Below are 13,927 nucleotides of genomic sequence, written 5' to 3' on the forward strand. Positions count from 1 at the left end.
ATACATGTCGTACCCAAGCTTATTAGATCCATGTTGTACAGTGTGATTTGTAATGAAATCACACACAGTCTGTAGCAGGCATGAGTGATCACAAAAGATAGTAATAGCACACTTCTCATCAACAAGCTACACAATTCGAGGTATCATTCATGCACGATGTGTTGCACAGATACGATAAACACCAAAATGAAAAACTTAGAATTATGGATTTGAACAAACCCCAAATTATAAGTATGAGCTTGGCTTAGCAAAGCATCACCAATGAATAAATGAATCTCTCAGGACTGCAGAGCAAAGGTCTAAGATGCCATGTCTCCTTCCTTACACCTAAATATACATGACTAATCTTCTATTACGGACACTAACAATAATGAATTAACCAAATTCATACACATAACTGAAACAGAAGCACAATAGAAAGCTTCAAAACAATCAGACATCAATAAAAGTTAAAATAATTTTAATGCAAGCATTAATCTTAAATAGGTTGCATATCAATAATCTGACAATATAGGTTGTCAATAAAACATTTTACAAACCAGAAAGGCAGGCTGATTTTAAACATATCTTTGGAAGATTTGCATCCAGATTGCTCCAACAAACCTGCCCATCTTTCAAGTGTCACGTTAATTTTTGCATGTGCGTTTATAAAGTGCAGCATTATACCATACAGTTCTGATTAAAATACAATCCTCACCAAATCAAAATGGAGTTGATCCCAAGACCTCACGAGAGGCTGAGTCTTATGATAGCTGAGATGGCTGCTGTATATGGAGTTAGTAATGATAAAAGCTACTTAGAGCTCCGCTCTCCTGCAACCCAGTACTCCTCTGTTTGCATCTCAGTGAGTCGAGAGAGCGTCCTCTGGAAGGCGAACACCTCCTCCTCTCCTGTGAAGATCGCCAGCGAGCTGCCTGAATCCTGACACATTAAAAGAGATAATCAAATCAATGTGAAGAGATCAACTACACAGCAAAGTTCAAATATCTGTTTCTAAAGTCTAGTCTACCGTTTGTAGGTTCATGCAGTGACATTTTAATGACAATTAATCACACGCCACCAACCGTAACGAATCTGAACATTCTCAACCGTGTCATTAGCATAAAATTACATGCAGTAACATGATGTTTAGATATTTTACCATTAAAATACTGCTGTATTGTATGAGATATTTTTGATTACATTAATGAAACAAATGGTGTGGGTTAGCGAAAATAGGCCTAATTTTATTTTAGCAAATAGAATATAAGTTCTAATACTATATTATAGTTATTGGGCTATTTATAGTTCATGGGATGGAATTTGGTCAAAACATGACCATATTTTACTAGGGTCAGTAAGATTTTTCTTTTAAATAAACGAATACTTTTGTTCGGCAAGGATGTGTTAAATTAATCAAGAGTGACAGTAAAGACATTTTTAACATTGCAAAAGATTTCTATTTAATAAATGCTGTTGCTTTTGAACTTTCGGTTCATCAAAGGATCCTGAAAATAATGTTTTACGGTAAAAATACATAAAAATATTTAGCCACACAACTGTTTTTGACATTGATAAATAATAAGAGGAAATGTTTCTTGAGCAGCAAATTAAAATGAAATACTGTAGCATTCAAAATTATTCAATGCCCTTGACCTGCAAGACATTTTGCTGCCAAGAACTACATTTTATGAAAACAATTCAACAAAGGCTGATTCAGTAAACTATTATATACATTTTATTAATACACATGAGTGACTCTTGAGAACGTAAAGTAAAGAACGTAAGAACAAAGAAACATTTGTGTTCAAAATTATTCAACCCCCAAAATTCAAACTTTGTGGAGAATCTTTTATTCTTTATAACCGCCAATAAACGCTGCCAGTAAGTGCTTAGAAGCTTCTGTCACGTCTCTACTGCAATCTTGGCCCATTCCTCGCTTGAAAAAGCTTCCAGATCACTGATAATCTTTGGTTTTCACGTTACCACTGCTTTCTTCAAATTCAGATTTAAATCTGAAGACTGTAGAGGCCACACTCAAGAACATCTTACGACTGATCCCTGAACCAAGCTTAAGTAGATTTGGATGTATACGGATGGCTGTCCTGCAGGAAAGTCCATTGATCATCAAGCTTCAGTCTCTGCACCGAAGGCATCACCATCTTTGCCAAAATGGCTTGATACTTCAAAGCAGCCGCGGCGCTACCATTGGGCCCGGGTGGGCCTGGGCCCACCCATTTTAGGTCTGGACCCACCCATTTTCTACTATGGTTTTGTACGTTTCTTCGTTCGGATCTATTTGCGATCCATTCCATTCTAAACAAACAATGCAGTTTACATGCTTCGTCCTTGTTTCATTATTCATTAAGATAATAATTAATAAATGCACGCATAATTATCAGTGAACTTGATAAATGTTGCAGATATGTTTTGCTATGCACAAACAAATGACTTTCAACTTATGTGTGCAAAATTCAGAATAAAATGAATGTGCAGCAATTTGTACAAATAGAGAGTCTGTAGGTCTACTATACGTGTTGTAGCCATTAAATAAGCTCATTTAGTTTCATATTTGTTAAAATATTATAATGTTATTTTTTCATCTATGTTGATTATGAAAATTGAACCGCACGAGTAAGATAGGATGCGCAATATATCGAGAGACATGGCGTGGGTCAGACATGATTTTGACCACTTAATTAAGTTTTATTTTGTAGAAAGACTTTTTTTAAGTGAATTTCGTTTTGTATAAATTGTATCTTAATTTTAAATAAAATAAAAAATCAACCAATTGCCTGGAACCAAGAAGCAAATATAGCAGACGATATAGGCCATCATGGAGGCGTCCGCTTGTGAACTGGAGCGCATCTCATTCTCCTCCTAACTTAACGAAACTCAGCGTAGGCCTCACAGACATGAAATATATCTTAAGAAAGCTTGAAATGTCTTTTTAACAATTTAAAACGAAAGGAAATAGGCTACATAATCAGAGATGTAATCCATGATGTGCATTTCTCTCTATAGGCGCGTTCACTACGGAGATATGGCGATCGTCAACTTCATCTTTACAGCTGTTGTTGCTGTTAATAAACTAAAAATAATAGGCCTATAATTTTACTAAACAATAAATTAAATGAAATTGTAATTGTATTAAAAAAGCAACAAAAATTCCTGTTTAAGTTTTCTTTTCTTTTTTTTACCTATGCTAATTACCCATTCAATTCAGGTAACTGTTAGGCTACTGAGTCGCTGTCCTCAGTGCCCAGAAAAGCGCTGAAACGGAGATGAAGGGGAACCCGTTTTTTTTTTGTTTTTTTTTGCCTTATTTTAACTGGCCCATCCAGTTTTCTGGAGGCCCACCTACAATCAAAATCCTGGCGCCGCTAGTGCTTCAAAGAATTCACGATGTCCTTCATACAGTCAAGATTTCCACTTCCTGCAACAGCAAAGCTCCCCATAACAAGACTGGACCGCCTCCATGTTTGACCACAGAGATGATGTTCTTCTGCTTATATCCTCTGATCCATGGGTCCAAAAAGTTCCAGTTTCGTCACATCACTCCATAAAACATTCTTCCAGAATTCCACAGGTCAATACAAATGAATTTTAGGATATTCAAGTTGTCTTTTTATGTTCTTCTTGGTCAAGAGTGGCATTTGGCAAGATGTCCCAACATGAAGGTCGTGCTTGTCTAGAGCTCTTCTTATGCCCTGAAATGTTTCTTCCTCCTTTCATGAGGTCATCTTGCAAGTCTTGATAGTAAATTGAGGCTTTTTCTCAGTTGCTCTGATCAAACATTTTATTCCCTTTAATAATATTGTGCATTTTCTTCAACACCCTCAAAGATTTTCTGGTACAACAAATATTAAACTTATGAATAAGGCTGCCAGCTGAGTCTCAAGGAACTTTTAGTGTTTTGGAAATCTTGTAGCCACAGACTTTCTAATGTAATAAAACAATTTGTTCTCTATAACTTCAGTGACAGCTCTTTTGACTTGGCCATATTTTCTACTGAACTTTAGCACATGCATGGGCTAAATAATAAATATATATATATATGTGTGTGTAACAGCACGAGCTAATTCAGTTTTGTTTTAGAGTTTCCAAGGATTTATTTATGCTTTAACACAATTTTGTACTATAGCATACAAATAAGTAACTTAAAAACAGCAGCGTTGAATAATTATGACATAGTTGTATTACAAAAAAATCCTATAACTCAAAAGCATTACATTATATATTGACATTATCACTTAATCTGCCACTAAACTTACAGATACAATTTTGTTTTTAAAACTCTGTATCTTTAGAAAAGCCAACATTTGTAAATTATTACAGTCTCTGGGGGTTGAATAATTTTGACTGCAACTGTGTGTAGAGATATACAGTATATATATATATAAAGATACAATTTAATTAATAATAAAATTCTAATGGCAAAATTTAGCTTGCAAAAATGTTTTTGTAAATTACCCTTGAAATGCCCAGGTCATCCAATAAAACATGAGTGTCGTGATGATCATGATCTTCGTGATGTTCACAAACAAACAGCTCATCTAATGGAGCTTCTGCCAGAAGCACCACACGAACCTGTGGAGATATTCCACCAAACCATCAGAGGTTCCTTCAAGACCTTCCAACAAAAATCACAAGTGTTTCACGACTTACCTTGTGCTCATATAGTGCGTCAATGAGAGTTATGAAACGTCTGGCCTGCGTCTTCTTGTTCAAAGTAAGCAGAGGAATGTTTCGGATGAAAACTGTGTCAAACACAGCAGACATCTCCAGGTAGTCACTGGCTCCTATAGGCTAAGAGTTAAAAACAACACAAGACTCACCGATTCTAGTTCATTTTAATGACTGAATGTGATTTGGCATGGAAAACACAAGCTTACCCGGTCACACAGCTCCTCAAAGGTGCAGTCTGCTATGGTCCCACATGCTTTGTCAAGCGTCAGTATCCTTCCATGTACCTTTATAGATCTGGGTCGGGTAACTGTGATAAACAAAATGAACCTGAATCAAATATGCATAACAAAAAGTTTCATGGCTGGTACATTTTTTTTGGGATGCAATTACTTTGAAACATATAATGGCAACTCACATTCTCATCTGTAGAACTATGACATCTAATGGTCTGTCATTAGAAATTCTTTTGATAGTGTTTTTACTGATCCACCATCAGCTACTTAAACAAGACTGTTTTGTGTTCTTCAGAGACCACATCAGCAACCAACTTACTGTCATTCTGTTTAAAGGCCATCTCATCAAACAGCTTGTCGAGTGTTGCATCAACATCGGGTTCACTGGAACTAAATAAAAAAAATATTTGATAAATAATTCATCACTTCATAATACAACTTTGTTTATTCACAGATACTTAGTCAAAGGGCTAATACTCACTGTTCAGGCAGAAGCATGTCATGTTTTGGATGTTAAATACTTATTCCTATTGCATCTTAATATAAAGAGACTAATATAAGGATGCAATTCATATGAGGATATTCGAAAAGTGGCGCTTCCTGACTGGCCAAAGTAACACTGTCTCATATAATGTTGCAAGTTTGGATTGTTTGAACAGGGTTTATACAGAGATTCTTAAATTGAATTTACTACCTTTTTACTACCTATTTTACTACCATCACAATATTTTTACTACCAACACGGCTTCAAACTTCAACTGTAGCAGTGTTAAGTAAAGTGACAAGTAAAGACATGAAATATCTTTCCAAAATGAATTAATAACATATTTAATCACAATTTAATGAGGCAATTATAACTTAATTTCAACACTGGGAGGGAGAGATAGAGAACCAGAGAGAGCGAGAAAGAGAAAGTCAGGAGAGGTTCTGTAGGTGTATGTGAGTGTGCATGTGTGTTAGGGCAAGTGAGTGAGCTACATTCAAGTAAGAGGGAACTCTACCATAGGACTTGGATTAATCAAGATATCACAACAGGCCTTGGTCCATAGGATTTACTCAATATGTCAAAGAGTAACAATTACATAAAAATTAGAACACAGACTGGACCTTTAGAATGAACAGCTACACAATGTGTAATAATAAAGTGCAATTGTACACTATAATAACAGTATTTCATTAATAAACAAATAACTTCAACACTAGACACAAGCCAAGCACTGTCCAACTCACAACTTTTTTTAGTGAGGGCCAAATACAGAAAAATAAACAAAGGGCCGGGCCACACACTAGAGGTGACATATTGACACAATACTGTATTTTTACAACCTGGCTATAAAACGCTATAAATCCATCCATATTTTTTTCCAAAACGCTATAAATCCATCCATATTTTTTGCCAAAACGCTATAAATCCATCCATATTTTTTTCCAAAACGCTATAAATCCATCCATATTTTTTTTCAAAACGCTATTAATCCATCCATATTTTTTTCCAAAACGCTATTAATCTATCCAGATTTTTTTTTTTTTCAAAACGCTATAAATCCATCCAGATTTTTTTCCAAAACGCTATTAATCCATCCAGATTTTTTTTCAAAAGCTATAAATACATATTTTTTCCCCCAAAATTGTCTTGTTAAAAAGTATTTTGTCTTTTATTTCGTGTTTGCATTTGAGGAAAAAAACATGTTATGTAGCCTAACCGTTCGTTCTCCATTAAGGATGCTTTTAAAACTTTCACAGAGACATCAAACAGAAAACACAAAGCCTCTCTTTGAAACGAATTTCGTTTTGTATTAATTTTATCTTAATTTTAATCCATGTTTCATTATTTTGTATAATCACAACACGTTCAGACATTACCCGAAACTCAGCGTATAGGTAGCCTAGGCTACTCGCCTCACAGACCTAAACAAATTAGAAATATCCTATATCTATTATCTACAGAAAGCTTGACATTTCTACTTTTAAACAGAACCATTCAAAACTAAATAAAAGTAGGCTATAGGCTAATCCGTAAGAAATGCATTTTTCTCCGGCGCGTTCACTACTGCGAAGATCGCGAGTCAGTGTCAACTTCATCTTTGCAGCTGACACAGAAACACTTGTTTATTAATAAACAATTAAAATGTCATAATATTTTTTTTTACAGCGTTAGGTGCCGTTTATATGAACGCGTCACCACTGCATGAGAGAGAGAGAGAGAGAGAGAGAGAGAGAGAGAGAGAGAGACACACACACACACACACACACACACACGCAAGGTCTCTCCCTCTCTGCCGTGCGCTCGCTACACGGTTTGCATGCGCGCTTTTGCTCGCTCGCTCGCTCGCTCTAGATTCGCAGGAGATTTTAACTAATTTCCAGGCATCATAACATTACAAAAGGCAATTGTAATATTTTTTTATTACTATTTTGGAATGATGAACATTCACCCGCCAGTGTGGCGGATAGCCTTTTGAGATTTACTCGCCAAACGGAAAATCTAACCGGAAAATTTACTACCTCGTCAGATGACGTTTACTACTTTTTACTACTTTTTACTGGCCTTAATTTGGCATAATTTAATTTACTACCTTTTACTACCTTTTACAACCCCGCGGAAACCCTGTTGAAGACTATGATGATTTTTGAAACCCTGTTTGGTAATGTTAGTGGCGCAGAAATTACACTTTATTACACAGCTTTAAATACTTCAGGAATCAATTTAAAGATGCTTGTCTGTGTTTAAAGAATGAGTCAATTTGCATAACTAAACTGCTCTAAACTAATGCGGTAACATCTCATTTTGTACAACATAATGCATTTACTCACAGATAGACGAGTTTCCCGGCTGCAGGGCAATTTCTTCTCCGATAATCTATTCCAGAATCCAAGCGTAGTGTTTGGCAATACTCCTGTTTAAAAGACATTTAATCAGTGAATTACATGCAGTACTTCCAACAGAAAAGAACAAAAATCAACAGGCATTATCATTTTTCTGATTATATTACCATAAGTTCAACAAGGGCATCAAGTACAGCAAGTAAGAGCAATGAACACTGCGCTAAATGTATTAGATAATAAACAGTGCTGAAGTGCTTACCTTTAGCACAGCTATGAATGGCACAAAGTTCACCCTCTGCAATCCGTTTTTGTACAGATCTGTAAAACAAGATATTGTTCTCAGTAAAAACTGGAATTTGGAAGGTAAGCAGAAAGAAAACTGCACTTCTGTGATGCTAGGACAGTCACTAGCTATGTTTCCATCTAAAGTTACGAATTTAACTTATGTGCAAAATTGTAATATAGTATAAAATATTTGCGAATAAAGCACAGTTGATGTATTCTCTTGAAGGAAATAGTCACTTCCAGGGAAATTCGTGCAAAATGTCTTTATTAAAAATGGAAGTTTTGGCCTAATGGTTAGATAGTCGGACTTGTAACCCGAAGGTCGCAGGTTCGATTCTAAATACTGGCAGGAAACGACTGAGGTGCTCTTGAGCAAGACACCTAACCCCCAATCGCTCCCCGGGCGCTTCAGCAAAAATGTCTGTCCACTGCTCTGGGTGTGTGTGTCCACGGCTTGCAGTGTGTGTGTTCACTACACCTAATGTGTGATGGGTTAAATGCAGAGGACAAATTCCAAGTATAGGTTGCCAAACTTTCCCTTCACTTCAATCGCGGAAGCCACTGTGTTTTTTGTTTTTTTTCCTACAGTACATCATAAATGAATTGGGCCTCAGAGCACACAGACGAAAGGCAATGTCAATTTATCTTGCGTTCAGATGCCTGATGTTTGGGAACAGACAGTTCTGAGAGGTAATTATACCAAATCATTTTGATGCCAGACTTTGGCTCAGGCATTTCAGAGTGACCAAACCAACATTTGAAATGCTGTGTGATGAAACTGATCCGCTGGTTAGTCCTGTTGTCCAAAAAAAAGTCAGTGAATTTTTTTGTTGCACCTAAAGGGATTTATTTGGTAAATGTGTTTTTAATTGTAGTTTATATGTATGTATTCTCATCGGATAAAAAAAATGTATCTGCCTCAATTGAGTGCATATGTGTTTTTACCACATCTTGGCATTTCCAGACGGTTTTTTTATGCAATATCCCAAAATTCGCATAAAATAGGTAAATGGAAACATAGCTATTGGTGGTTCATAAATCAAACTTGCAAACGCAACACACTGAAGAAATGATAATAGGCTTTCCAAAGAGTCTTGATTAGTACAAGTCACCCATACACCCGAATGAAAGTGTATAACACCTACATACACTCCAGTGACAACATATCAATATTTTGACTCTTGATTATTTGCTTCATACCGTCAGGAGGCCGGTTGGACGTGGCAACAACAACAACCCCTTTAAGGAAGAGGTTCTCAAAGAGCTGCTTAAGGATCATGGCATCTGCGATGTCAGTGACCTAATGAACAGAGAAAGCAAAAGAAACCTTAAAAATCAATACTGTTTATTCTCTGAATTCTCTGATAACTTAGGAAGATCTCAGCACACTGAAGCGATCACAAAGCTTGATTAGATTGCAACGATACAATTACAAAGTGAAACATTCACCTGAAACTCATCAAAACACAGAAGGCAGGCTTCCTCACTGATTTCTTCTGCAACCGGAGCAATAGGATCGTACGCCTTTGCCATTTTACCCACTTTTCTTTTGGGTAAACTTTGCTTGAGCCGATGGATTCCTACATAAACATGACTCTATCTGAGTGAGAGCAGATAATGGGAACTTTACTATTTTGGCATCAGTTTAATCATACATGGGTCATTTTTGGGCTCCAGGAATATTTCAGTCCCTCAAATATTTTTATATATATATTAAATGATGGACCTTGTATCAATTTCTGGCTTCTGTTTAAAAAATAATATATGATAATTAGAATATGTTGCGCTGGGAGTTTAATAAATGCCAAATGTTATGGGGTAGTCATAAATAATGTATTAAATAAAGTTATAGTAAAAACAATAAATAAATAAATGAATATAAAATAACCAGAATTATCAGTGCACAAACATGAGTACAGGTATATTAAAAGTCTAAAGAATCTTATTAAAAACTAAACTTAAAAAGAACAGTCATAACAAACTTACGTTTATGTACATCCAACATAAATCCATGAAAATGGACCCTTTTTTTCTTCTCTGTCTCTACATGATTATAAAACATATCCATAACCATAGTTTTTCCTGTGCCTGTAAATTAGGAAATTCATACTGATATCAGAACTGAGCAATTTATTTCCAGTACAATAAAGTTTATCTGACACTATGTGACAGGCCAGCCACGACATAACTTTGCAAAACTTACCAACGTCTCCATATATGTAATAACCTTTTGGTGGCTTTCTCTGGGAGAAGAACTGTTGCAAAAGAATCAAAAACATATACAGTATAAGTTAGAATTAGTTAAAAAACACTTTCACAGAATCTGCAGGGTATATGTCGGCGGATTTAGGCCAGTTTACCTTTGAAAAAAACGATGAGCGGTCATTGCTGTACCCTCGAAGATTCTTTCGCATCTGTTCCAGTTTTTCCATAACAGCCCTTTGCTGCAGATCTTCTCGTAACTGTCCATCTCGAATAAGACTGTTGTAATGTTCCAAGGGTCCGCCAAAACTGTTGCTTCGAGAGGTCGTGGCGCTGGGCTCTTCAACGGTCTGAGACAGGACACTTGTGGCAAGCCCTTCAGGATAGAAAAGTGTTACATGAGATTGAGTTAAACAAGAGTGCATGCGTTGATCTGCATGACTGCAACATGTCTATTTCTCTTGGTTATATGTAAATATTGAAGGAACACTGTCAACTTTCTTCTTATTTAACATCAGTTTTAGGAGAGACCAGGGGCTAGTTGTCAAGAAGGATATATCTCATTAACTACAAGGTTTTGAATCAAGAGTTAAAATTTTCAAGAGTTTACATTTTTTAAAACTGTAATTTATGCGAATTCTGTTCAACAAACTAAAATTATATTATTATAATAATTTCAGTACAAAATGCATAAACACACCAACAAAAAAACCACACTGACACATATTAAAGACAAGAGTCAAGTTCAACTACATACAAATGAAGTTCAAGACTACTTCCTCAAGATAAGAGTATTATAAAAATGTCTGGTTTGGAGCAAGTTGTCAAACGTGATTTAAATGTAATAAACATACCCTGAGAAACATAAAAAGCCTGACAACATGGCGTATATATATATATACATATATATATATATGTAGTACAGGCCAAAAGTTTGGAAACATTACTATTTTTAATGTTTTTGAAAGAAGTTTCTTCTGCTCATCAAGCCTGCATTTGTTTGATCAAAAATACAGAAAAAAAAAGTAATATTGTGATATATTATTACAATTTAAAATAATTGGTTTTCAATTTATTATACTTTAAATTATCATGTATTTCTGTGATGCAAAGCTGAATTTTCAGGATCATTACTCCAGTCTATCACATGATCCTTTAGAAATCATTCTAATATGATGATTTATTATCAAAGTTGGAAACAGTTCTGCTGCTTAATATTTTTTCATAACCTGTGATACTTTTTTAGGATACTTTGATGAAGAAAAAAAGAAGCAAATGTTTTAAAAATAGAAATCTTTTGTAACAACAATATACACTACTGGTCAGTAATTTGGGGTCAGGAAATTTTTATTTTTTATTTTTTTTAAAATAAATAAATCAATACTTTTATTCAGCAAGGATGTGTTAAATTGATAAAAAGTGATAGTAAAGAAGATTTATATTATTAGAAAATATTTTTTTATTTTGAATAAATGCAGTTCTTTTGAACCTTTTATTCATCAAATATATTAGGCAGCAGAACTGTTTCCAACACTCATAATAAATCAGAATATTAGAATGATTTCTAAAGGATCATGTGATAGACTGGATGTCACATGTGACACTGAAGACTGGAGTAGGCTAATGATCCTGAAAATTCAGCTTTGCATCACAGAAATAAATGATAATTTAAAGTATAATAAATTGAATATCAAATCAAATAAATGCAGGCTTGATGAGCAGAAGAAACTTCTTTCAAAAACATTAAAAATAGTAATGTTTCCAAACTTTTGGCCTGTACTGTGTATATATATATATATATATATATATATATATATGTGTGTGTGTGTGTGTGTGTGTGTGTGTGTGTGTGTGTGTGTGTGTGTGTGTGACACATACACATACTGTACACACATACATACATATATACTATACATACAGTATACATACATACTGTACTGAACATACATACATACATACATACTGTACTGAACAAACATACATACATACTGTACTGAACATACATACATACATACTGTACTGAACATACATACATACATACATACATACATACTGTACTGAACATACATACATACATACATACTGTACTGAACAAACATACATACATACTGTACTGAACATACATACATACATACTGTACTGAACATACATACATACATACATACATACTGTACTGAACATACATACATACATACATACTGTACTGAACAAACATACATACATACTGTACTGAACATACATACATACATACTGTACTGAACATACATACATACATACTGTACTGAACATACATACATACATACATACATACTGTACTGAACATACATACATACATACTGTACTGAACATACATACATACATACATACTGTACTGAACATACATACATACATACATACATACATACATACATACATACATACTGAACATACATACATACTGTACATACATACATACATAGATTTACATTTCTCTTATTTATCTAAAATCAAAAACTGGGTGTTCTTGTCTTGTCAGGTTGTCAGTGTCAAAAGTCAACATAACGACATTTATCATAAAAACATTACTGTCATTCACTTGTCAAGAAAACCCTTACCTCTTCTAATACAGCTGATAATACTAGGCAAAGATGACTTCGACAGAAGCTTGTTTTTCATACAGAACTGAAGTCCAAGAGCCACCAAGGGCGCTTCACCGGCTGCCATGATGATTCAAACTGCGGAAGCTTTATTGAGAGGGCGCTGTGAACAGTGGGAATGGGCGTGGTCTTTGTGTAAGGGGCCGTACGACTCATGAATAATTAACTTTTGACATGACTCTCATTTCCGCTCCACCAGCGAACAACGTCAGATTTACCTAATTTATATTCATAAGCTGAGACGGCCTTCCCTGTCAAGCTACACATGCATTTAAATGCAGACATTACGACCGGAAAAACCTGAAAGAGAATCAATGATCATTTCCTCAATCATTTTCCATGTGTTTTTAAAGGTTAAGTAAAATAAAGTCTGTGGTTAACATTAGCTAGGCTACTTAACGAGATTTTCACATTTTGTTATGCCTATGTTATTCACATCCCCTAGGTGTATATGTTATTGTTCACTGAAAAACATAATTACTCTCTGAACAATATTGTATTAAAAAAAAAAAGAGTAAAGATTGGCTACCACAAACTCTCTTCAATACTCATAAATAATAACAAGTAACACATTTCTTAATCTTTTTCACTGATTGAGGCTTCCTACCTTGTTTGTAATTTGTACTTTTACGTTCCTTACGTTAAATTTTTTCTTGATTTCTTAATTTTTTCAATGCAGTGCTGTTTCTTCTCTTTTTTTATTAAATAAAACAATAGCCATGTTAGTATGATGTGTGTGTGTCCGTGTAAAATCTTGCATGTTTTGGAAGGATTTCATAATGAGATGCTCTCATTGAATAATACAGTTAATGTTGACGTATGTATAATGACAGCCAGCAGCCTATAATCCCATCACCCCATCCACCTCTGGCATTATATTATCTTTACGGAAGAATGTTTTATGAACATGTGATGGGAAGCAGCCCAGGATCTGGATGCCTGTTGCCATGACAACCACTGAGCTCCTGGAGCCTGAAGGCCCGCGACTGTGCCGCATCATCCACACTGTAACACACGCTCTGGCTTCATGACATGCGTTGCCATTCGCTTAGCTTACTGTGGATGAACTCTACTAAA

General features: G+C 35.1%; 1 protein-coding gene across 1 annotated transcript; it reads right to left on the reverse strand.

The window, feature by feature from the left end:
* Nucleotides 1–443: 443 nt before the first annotated feature.
* afg1la (AFG1 like ATPase a) lies at nt 444–12,962 on the reverse strand. The gene is made up of 13 exons (XM_082142783.1): nt 12,809–12,962; nt 10,373–10,590; nt 10,216–10,267; nt 9,999–10,100; nt 9,462–9,592; nt 9,213–9,312; nt 7,987–8,045; nt 7,716–7,798; nt 5,221–5,291; nt 4,875–4,975; nt 4,648–4,788; nt 4,453–4,569; nt 444–921 (listed from the first exon to the last, which is right to left on the reverse strand). Exons 1-13 carry the CDS (start codon nt 12,915–12,917, stop codon nt 793–795), a joined length of 1,413 nt encoding a protein of 470 aa, XP_081998909.1. The 5' UTR covers nt 12,918–12,962; the 3' UTR covers nt 444–792.
* Nucleotides 12,963–13,927: the final 965 nt, after the last annotated feature.

The sequence above is a fragment of the Leuciscus leuciscus genome (assembly GCF_965113295.1).
Source record: "Leuciscus leuciscus genome assembly, chromosome: 17".
Taxonomy (NCBI): Eukaryota; Metazoa; Chordata; class Actinopteri; order Cypriniformes; family Leuciscidae; genus Leuciscus; species Leuciscus leuciscus.

Bases quoted from the DNA above. Each gene is read 5' to 3' on its own strand.
- afg1la (XM_082142783.1), bottom strand. From the start codon at position 12,917: ATGGCAGCCGGTGAAGCGCCCTTGGTGGCTCTTGGACTTCAGTTCTGT. The intron at 9,593-9,998 runs GTAAGTTTGTTA...ATGTTTATGTAG, and splicing joins TATGTTGGATGTACATAAAC to GAATCCATCGGCTCAAGCAA. The intron at 4,789-4,874 runs GTAAGCTTGTGT...TTTAACTCTTAG, and splicing joins TTGAGGAGCTGTGTGACCGG to CCTATAGGAGCCAGTGACTA.